Here is a 10,558-nt window from a genome sequence, read left to right on the forward strand (position 1 = left end):
AAGTATCCGACTTCGATTTTGACAATTTTTTGTGGGATGATGGTATATGGATCCCTAATTATGTATACAAAATATTAGGTGTAGTTACTCCATAGTTTTAAAGATATAAACAATTAAAGTTTCGTACCTTCTATTAGCCGTGTAAGCAGATTCACAGGTATGAAACTTAATTGTTTATATCTTTAAAACTATTGAGTAACTACACCTAATATTTTGCATACGTAATTGGGGATCCATATACCATCATCTCACAAAAAATTATCAAAATCGAAGTCGAACACTTGGGGTCCTACCCTTGTCAGAGTCGCCACAAAAATTGCTGCACCATTATTCAAAATATCGTTTACGTTATTAAATATGTTGCGAGCTAACCAATTACTATACATTCAAATATTGTATGAGGTATTATATCAATTTCATATAGGAAATATTCTAGGTCGGAAGAAATGTTTAATTTTAAAATCATTAAGGGAAGAAAGAACATTATAAATTTAGTTTCTGTTTCTTGCATTCGATTCAGACGATTTTTATTTTGCTTAAACATCCGTATCTACTTATTCAATATTATATTTCCGCAGAACAATTCGAAACAGTTGAGACAAGTCAAGTTTTCCGAGCTCTCCGGCGAATCGCACAATGAAATAATGAAAATTTTCTATTTCTCTTCAAAATTTTGTTCATACTCTTGTTGGCAAATGCAGAATGTTTTTTCACAAAATTAATTGCCCCTACGAATGGCTCTGAGCACTCACTAGTGGGGTGTCTCTAAAGCTGGACAAGAAAGAAAATTCCTGATCGTCAATTCCTACGAGAAAAATATTTGTGATTGCCAGCTAATTAAATAAATATTTGGATCATCACACTGTTCAACGATGACAGGCGAAAACTGCGTCGAACGGTAGTTCGCACAGAGCGACTAATATACCATATTTCGCGCGAAGCAATTTTATCTGTTATTTGCTACGGCAATTTGTACAGGGTTGGGCCTATCAACGATTACGCGAACGATTTCTCAAATATTGATTTTAGGAACGTATTTATCCGGATAAGTGTTATATACACGGTGTTCACAATGTTGTAGCTATGTTCCTGGTAGTAGACGCGTAGAAATCAAATAGAAGAAGGTACTTACGCGTTCAAAATTTCGTAATGATATGGTGCAGGTCTTTCGTTTCACATGAGAAGGACTACGTAGCGATGTAGCAACGATATTACGCTGATTAAACTAAGTTTCAAGGTTGCAGGTGGGTATAGGAGAAGTTCTTACAAGATTTTGCAATGCTGCACCCGGTTGCATGACGCTCTTCATTACGTCAACTTTCTGGTACCTACAACAAGAAAAACTTGGACGCAACAAAAGATTAAGGACTCCAAGAGTTGACGGAACTTTCAAGTTCAGAGTATAATTTTTTTAAACATTGGAAATAAGTAAACGAGACCACTCCGCTGTTTTCTATTTTATGATTTATTTACAGTTTGTTTTAACGTGGTCGCATTAGCAGAGAACTCATTAGCGATCACATCTTTATGCATTTATCCTTTATGTATTTATTATGGCTTTTGAAAACTTTCTAAAAATACTAGAATATAAAATTCCACAGAATTTCACACGATTTTTATGTATTTCAAATCTATAAAGGCTATTACCGCTGAGATCAGATTTTATTTGACACCACTGTCTTAATTGCCTACAAAAATTGAAAATTGCATAAACATCCGCAGTCTAGTCATAACATATTGGTAGACAGCAAAACAAATATTTTAACTGCACCAATCTGGTGCGAAATAGAAATTCATCTTCTTTCTTAATATGTTTGACAGGCTGAAAATAAATTCTTCTAATATTTTTACTATTTTAAATTACACCTACTCATTTTTGTCACAAATGCATGAAGATCCGCAGTCTACATATTAGATATTAGGATGAGCAACAACCACTATTCTATTTTGACTCCTCGCTGTAAGGGAAAAAATGGGAACTCTTTTGAGTGGCTTTGTTCTGTCCGACTGGCAACGGTGAATCGATAAATCTCGATTATTCAAATCGAGTTTCATAAACGGCGACGAAAAAAAAGGCATCGACTTACTTTTTCCTCGTCCGCGCCGAGCCCACGTCCCCCGGCTTGTTTTCAAACGAACCGGATCACCTTGAGTGGCCATTTGCCCGCGTATCAGAAATTAACTCGCTCGGTCTCAATCTTCCCGACGATTCCCGCCATTGGAACAATTAATATTTCCCGCAATTGCTCGAATCTACCGCTGTTTGTTTCTTCTTTTATCGTCGACCTCGTCGCCAACATTTTTGTTCCCCGCGCGGCTGAGAACCGTCGCGTTGCGTCGTCGCCATCTTGAACCGTAGCGTTGTTGAAGCGCGATCGGTACGCGTTTCCCTGTCGCCGTTTAGTTTACGAGACCCGGTGTATAGTATTTACATAATAGCTCGCCTCTTATCGGGAACAAACGCTTAATAAAACGAGACGATTCGAGATACGGTCAGAATGGAATGCCACAAATCTGCAGCGTCATAATGCCGCGGAGGATCTGGAAATCTCCGAACGATCTGTCTACCGATTCCTCTCTATCATTCTGTTACGCAACACATCAAGCAATTACTTCATGGTGAAACTGTAAATTATTATTGTTCCCTCCGTGATGCATTTTCAATTTAATAGCGTTGACGGATACAACATTTACATATATCGTTATACAATGTACAGGATACACGTTCACTTAACGACACTTGCAAACGTGTTGTACTCGAATTTGTCCTTTTATTTCTCGTTATAGGAAAATCATTCTCTCGGCTTCCGGGAAAATTGAATGTGATGTTTGATCGCGTGTGTTGTTAGAGGATCTATCAATAGACTAGCCTCGGGTGTTATTGAAATAAATTACTTGAAAAATAAAATCATTAAAGTAATACATTATTTTGTTTTGCTACATGCCGTTGGGGATAATCATTTCACCAATGGAATTGAGATAAAGTATTTGAAAATGATTCATTCGATAAATGTGTTACGTTATTTTTATTTTGAAGTACAAACAGCAAAGTATTTTAATTAATTCATTATTTCAAATGAGACGTGCCCAACCCTGATATGATCTGCTGCATTAGATCACCCGAAGAGTTCGTGTCTCCAACGCGCGACATTTTCCAGCTAAAATATGGATCAGTGTTGCGCAATCTTTTTTACACGCGGTACGTAATGCGACTGAAGTACACCTACCTCGTATTCTTTTATTGGTTTCCTTCTAAGCGAAATAAAAAGCAGTCGCATCTCATTGACATTTGTTCGCCGCGTTCACTTTTTGCACGCGCAGTAATTACAATTTCGAAGTGAATTTTTCCGCGAAACGGAGCTTCGAATAAGAAAATGTCGACGCACAATTTTCATTGCTTTTCCTAGCAGAGTTGCGAATATTAACAGATGACGAACCCGATAATTCTCAATATCCGGAATATCTTATCAGAGCCGTCTTGTATAATCGGATAAACGGAGTCCAGTCGTACATCATGTTCGCCGACGTGTCAAAACTCGATCGATTTATCGTTAGCCCGTAAACCGTGTCTTTTCACGCGTAATTCCGAATAATTGATCAGCCGAAGGGAGAAACAGTTTGTTATCGATCACCTTTCGCTTGCGTGCGATACTAATAACACACACGTGCAACAAATATCACACGCTTTTCTTAACATCCAACTTACAAGCAGCCAGAAAATATCAATTTCCATGTGCACAAAATCTTTTTATTCTCCATGTGCAGGGAAAAATTGTTTAGACAGCGGATTTTATGCATTTTTGGCAAAAGCGAGTAGGTGTAATTCAAAGCACTAAAGACGTTAGAAGAATTTAAAACCACTGTTATATTGTTTTCGACCTATTAAACATATTTTGAAAGAAAATTAGCTTCTATTTCACTTTGTTACAGAGGAGGTAGGAAATGTTTATTATGCATAAAGATCCGCTGTCAACTAATTTTCAATCCAACCACTCTCCAAGCATAAACATGCACTATTAAATTAAATCAAATAACAAAGATCTTTTAATTTCAATAACTGTAAAACAAAATATATGAAATCGATTTCATTCACAAGTATTCCAATTAAAAAGGTCTCATGGGAAATTGTTATATTTTTCTTCGAGCACATAGTGTGATGCCATTTTTATTTTCAGCGGTCGCTAGATTTACTGTCAAAATGAATTCATGATAATTATTCAGGAAAACAGATTTTTCAGATTTTCGTTCTACGTACAAACGCGTTAAAAGTTAGATGTCGAAATGCGTGACGCAAAGCGTAATACGTGGTTCTCATAAGGGCGCTCTAGAGCTTGCTATTGTTCGTCGTAAAAGCTCACGACGTTTAATATGGCATTCCCCTCGGTGTGTACAGAGGTTAGAAGGCGGTCGAACTTCCAAGACACATAATTTCTTGAAAAACTCGCTGTATTCGATCGATATAATTTCCGGCCGATTACATACACTTCCCGCAACGTTCCGTTGCCCCGGTTACTCCACTTCGATGGAAATCGCAAGTTCCGCGGGTTCAAGAGTCTTTCAACACCGTCAATCCATTACGGAGATATAGAACTATATAGGCATTCGCGTGTCGAGATTTTTCCGACTGGAATGAAAACCGGACACGATTTTCCTTAGGTTATTTTTGTTCATTTATTTTGTACTTCTACTTAATCTCGAATTCCTCTTTCGTGCTATTTGCTCAAGCCTCGTCGTTTCCTTCATTTAATTTAAACAAACAAATTTTTTTTATATGATTTGCGTGGACAGCGTTTAGTTGTTGTTTACTCTTCAATTTTCTTCTAAAAATTATGAGGTTCCACCTTCGTCGATTTCACAAGCTGAATGTTAATTTAATCTGAGAAAAGTAGATTTACTTATAAGAACAAGATTAACGTTTTAGTATTGAATATCTGAGAGCGATCGTTCGAATGGTTTTTAATCATGAGACGCCAGTAAAAGTTGCCATTCCATTGATCAAAACAGTTTTAATGTTATTAAAACAAGTTCAATTCGATCTGCACAATCTAAAAAAGATTGCACAGAATAAAAATGATCTGGGTTGAAAGAGATGTCTCTGATTTTAGAATTAAAATTGCCTCGAGTTCAAAGGGTTAAGGAAAACGTATACACAAACATACGTGATACGTTACTTGATCTTGATCACGCTGGAATCTGTTGCAACGTTCGCAAAGCCTCAAGTTGCAGATTACATTCCGCACACAGCGTTCACGGCGTTAACTCAATTAGCATCGTGGGGCGGATAAAGCACACGTTAAACTCTCATTCATGCCGATCGCTGAAACCTTCGAACGTCATCGCGAGAGCACCCTGATCAAGCGCAAATCCCCGAAATATTTGCACGCACGTTGATCGGAATCTCTGAACGTGACTTTCCTCGCATCCGCCGCATCTGGCATAATTAAGCTATGCAATTAAATTACAATTTCAATGAAATTGGCCAAAGATACTATTTACTGGCTTATCATCTTTGATGATTTTAATATGTGCCCATAAATCCTCCAAGTTGATTGTAACAAACCAAAGTGACATGCAAAAATGTATTTTCTCGTTCGATCATTTTAAGAAACCAAACATAACATTGCAGAATAACCTCCTGAAATTTTTGTAAAATCTTTTCAATTTTGTATTTAATCTTTTCATTCAATATGGAGTCTACTGATTAATGTATTAACGTTCCAACAGTCATGCTGTAAATTTTCATGTTCGTAATTCCTCTTACCTCACCAGCGAAAGGCACCGTTTTATAAAATCATCGGATGCAATGTACAGGGAGGGTGATTCGCAGGCGAGAACATGTCGCTGAGGAATCCGGGAGTTTCTCCGCGGCATTCGAGAACGCAGGCCGCAGCAATAAATTGTTGCCAGCGTTCGCGCAACACGGTCCGTGGCGAGCGGCACGAATCATTCCCGGAGCGTGCAGCAGGTATTGCGATACCGCCCTCGTATGAAAAACTGTTCGATATTTCGCTCGTCGATGCGATTACAGGTGTATTTCTGTCCTATGAATCACCGTGCTAAAAATATCGGGCGTACAATGCATTTATCCCTTCATAATTCGTGCAAATATCCAGGAACGCGGCGAGGCGTCCGACAAAAGGCACAGTTAAAGATCGATTAGGCGTTGCTCGCGCGGCGTTGATAGGGCTTTGCTGCCTGTAGGGCTTACGGCCTGTTTCTGCCGTTTCCATCGTTTTATCGAGGTCACGAATATATAGAGGGGGATGAAAAATGCCCGTCAATGGCGGCCACTCCTCCATGTAGGTCGCCGGTGGTCAGCGTCGTTAGCGGCACGATTCCGCTTTTGTTAATCGCGACAGGTGTGATCTCGCTCCATCCCTTTTCGCCCTGACAATAGGAAGCCCGAACGGAGAAGTTACGTAAACCGGTATCCAAACTGTCCGACGCTTCCTCCGTAACCCTAATTTCTGAAACATTGTCCCGTGCCGAGCTTATCGAATCCGTTACGATAGTGCTCACTTAAGTTTCCAAAGTTACCGGAAACCAAATTCTTGCGTTACAGGGTGGCGTGTCCCTGACGGACATCGATTCGACCACAATTCGACTAAGTAAGCGAATAGATGCGACATCGATACGAGCGTAATTCGGCCATTTTTGTCTTATCTTCTCGAATGTGGCGCCATTAGATTGCTGAGATTCTTCCGATTAAAACGAGTCCAAACACGACGTAAATCGGACTAGTTTCATAAACTACAGCAATCATATCCTTAATTATATTATTTACATCGGGTCTGTAAATCTAGTCCGATTTGCGTCGTGTTTGGACTCATTTTAATGGGAAGAATCTCAACAATCTACTGGTACCACGTTTGAACAGTTAACACAGAAATTAGTGAATTTGAAATTTTCTTTATTTATATTCTTTCTTAAAGTACGTCCTTTTTGCTTTCCTTTTTTCAGTAGTTTTATTTTATACTTTTGTCCACTGAAGTGAACATCCGCTGAACTCTATAAGTGGTGGGGGGAAGAGTGGACATGGGCCGTGAAAATTTAAGTGTAACAGATTTAGCAAAGTTCACTGAGCACTACTGTATACCGTGCCACGCTCGTTTGAAAGCCGCGCGCGGCGGGGTTGGAAACGCCATTCAATGGCCATACTGATTCAAGGCTGCACTTCACAATTCATTGTTGTTCTCGTATCGCTCATTCATGCCGAGTTTCAATGTTCCGAATTGTTATACTTCGCAACTACGTCACGGCGACCCTTGAACACCAAGGTGAAACTAACTTTTCAAATTTTCAACAAGATCTCGCATTTTTCTCGCTGGAAGTCACTTTAACACTTTAAGCGCCGCGTCTCCCGGAAATATATGGCAGACGGAATTATTTCTCCGGATTTGTTTCTCTTTTATTTCTCCATCAATTACGTAACATTCAAACTACTCGAGTAATCAAAATGTGAATAATTATCTCAGAATTCTTTCCCTGAAATGAGTTAGAAATTAATTTTTGTGGGATTTTCGAGCCTATCAATGACGAAACATTCAAACTACTCGAGTAATCACAGTATAAATAATTATATCAGAATTCTTTCTCCTGAAATTATTTAGAAATCAATTTTTGTGGGGTTTTCAAGCCCATCAATTACGAAACACTATTCAAGTAATCAAAATACAAATAATTATTCAGAATTCTTTCGGTTGAAATTATTTAGAAATTAATTTTTGTGGGATTTTCGAGCCCATCAATTACAAAACATCAACTCAAGTACTTAAAATATATTGTATAAACAATTATCTGAGAATTCTTTCGCCTGAAATTATCGAATGCAAGTCCAGTTCGAAAGCGGTCGAAGCTGATCTTGCGCGCGTATAGTTTGCTAAAGTTACTGCACGCGGAACAGAACTCATATTTACTTATTAAATCGTGACCGAGCAAGGTAAAAAAGAAGTTTCCTGTGAAACAGTATTCGACCTGTTTTAGCCTCTTCCTTGTTCGTGAACATGTCACAATGTTTCGGAAAGTTTTCAGTTCGAGCGGGGATAGTTGAATAAGAAATGATGTTGTGAATAGTGTGCGCGTCTTTAGTTCGATTGACTGGTTAAGCTCATTTGTTCGTACGACTTAAAGTCGATTTATACAATCCGCACAAGAGTGCATGCTTTGTTTGTTTAGCTATCGATGCGCTGTGCTGATACACTACGTATAAACACTTATGTTTGTCTGATAAGTGCTGAACGAACACGTTCTGTATCTGTGCGGATAGTATAGCTTTCTCTGCCCTTTGAATGTTTTGGGTCGCGTATAGAGACAAGCATCGTGCGTGGAATGTGATTGGGCTTGTTATTCGATAAAAGATCACGGTTCAGATTATAGATCAATCATTAGCTTATCAATTTAGCCTTCGTCAAAGAAATAGTAAGTATCATTATTGGCCTATAGTCTGTATAGTGCATGCACAATCCAAGAAAATATATTCTACCTCACGTGTACGCGAGCGACAGATGGCAAGGGGACATCGTTTTCGAATCGATTCGTTCAACACTCTCAATGTCACATTTAATAACGCGAAATGTCCGACAATCACTGCGCAGTTTTCACGGGGAACGAACGGTTCACAGTTTTGAAGTATCGCCTTCTATTAGCTGATTGGACGATCCTCCCGGTGTTTGTATAGGGCAATTTATTGGCCCTTTTTCCTGCACCGGTGCGAATCAATTCGTTATACTATTATATCAATTCGTTAAAGGCTGTACAGCCTTTCCGGCACAGTTGCAACGTAAAACACAAATCGGAACTCTGCGGATAAACTATTTTTGCCACTATTTTACCACCCCTGCGTAAATGAATTTTTGGTTCATAATAATCGTCAAGATAAAATACATGATGTTCCATAGGTGTATGTACTTATATTAACCCATCGCACAATGATTTGTTTTACGATTGTGATCAGAACTTCTTTGACGTTCATAACTTCTTAGAAACAGAAAGAAGCTTCTATTTATTGAATGCCTATGTATTCTTTAATGAATATATTTGTGGTTGCAAGGAAACATGCCCCATGACACACAATTTTAAACAATTTGAATTTATGCATCAATTGTGCTTTATAGTACAGGATTTACGAATGTATTTACCAGAAAACATACGACATGCGGCGTTCTCCCTGACAACGACGAAATTGAATTTGATTTGTGTCTCAATATCATACTTACAATTAGTAGATTTTGTTCGAAATCTTCATCACACGAGTCTGCCACGAGTCGGTTGTTCCAGTGCAATGTGTTGAATGCACAAGGGGCAAGTGTGTTCCGCGATTCGCTCATTTGTTATTCTTCCGGATCCATAAATCCGCGGTCTGGTAATAACTATTTCAAAAATCCGGTAGAACCATCGTCGAACATAGCGCACCACCTGGATCCCGCCCAGATCTCTAAAATACCGGAGAAACGTGAAAAGCCGTGTTTCCCGTTCTCCGCGGAAATTGGTCGTGTATTAATCACCCGGTGTCGGGTGTGTTTTGTTTTGCAGGGTGTGTGCGCAACGTTCAGCGTGGGAGGAGGGGGTAGCTGAGGGTTGGCTGGAGACAGGGGAGGTGTTCCGGGACACCGAAAGCTGGGGCACCCTGACGAGGAGGTCCTGGCGGAGGAGGTGGGTCGTCGGAGAGAGGAAAGAAAGGAGGTGACCATCCACCCCACATGGACGCCACCCCCAAAGGACCCCCCGTACCCCCCACACCGGACATCCTGTCACCATTATTTAGCCGCGGAATATCCGACCTGAACTTGACGCGCCGTGGTCAACGTTACCGTCGACTATCGAGGCATCCGACGCTTGATGCTGCTCGTACGACGGAAACGACCGCCTACGCGTCACCGTCATCCTGCACGTGCCTCTACCGTCTTTCTCGCCGTAAACTGAAGCAATCTCCGAGCCCGTATCGCCCGGTGCCGCGGATCCGACCGGCCCGAAGACGAAAGTCGATTATCGCGTACGAAAACGGAAGATCGAGCCGCGATATATCCGAGAATCGTCGTTTCCGGTGTCCGTCGTTGGCGATCGGCAACGTTCAATCGAGACCGTCGACGAACACCGGCACACCGACCATCCTCACGATATTATACCTCCCGTCGTCGTCGGACGGAAACAGGAGAACGTTTTTTACCCCCGTTTTTACACAACGGCCAACGTGCCACGCGTTTGATGCATTTTCTACGAGGACGCCAGCCAACGACCAACCCCATCGGGCCAGGAAGCTGCGTCTGAGAGGCGTCGACTATCCCGTGAAACATATCTACAGACTCCGTCCAGATACGCCTAACTACGTGCCGCCGCAGCCTAATAGAACACGCGAACAATGTCGCGCAGCGCTGCCACGCGTCCCATGGAAGGTGAGTCTGCTCTGCTAACATTCGATTAATTGCCATGCACCGCGGACACCGAGATCGTCGCTCATCTCCGGCACCTGCCGATCCGACGCATTCTCATTACGATAATACATTACGATCGATGATTCTCATTCCCGGCAGCGCGATCGACGCGAATGGTCTCTGATCAG

General features: G+C 40.7%; 1 protein-coding gene across 5 annotated transcripts in view; it reads left to right on the top strand.

Moving 5' to 3' along the window:
- Atp8b (ATPase phospholipid transporting 8B) overlaps positions 1 to 10,558 on the top strand; it is a 113,182-nt gene that overhangs the window by 44,051 nt on the left and 58,573 nt on the right. For all 5 annotated transcript variants that reach the window (XM_076432058.1, XM_076432067.1, XM_076432063.1 and 2 more), the window contains exon 2: positions 9,532 to 10,391. Coding sequence is in view for 1 of the 5 variants with exons in the window: in XM_076432067.1 (XP_076288182.1) it covers positions 10,358 to 10,391 (34 nt within the window). In the remaining 4 variants the exon portion in view is untranslated. The remainder of the gene's footprint in view (positions 1 to 9,531; positions 10,392 to 10,558) is intronic.

Source organism: Lasioglossum baleicum, chromosome 10, assembly GCF_051020765.1.
Source record: "Lasioglossum baleicum chromosome 10, iyLasBale1, whole genome shotgun sequence".
NCBI lineage: Eukaryota > Metazoa > Arthropoda > Insecta > Hymenoptera > Halictidae > Lasioglossum > Lasioglossum baleicum.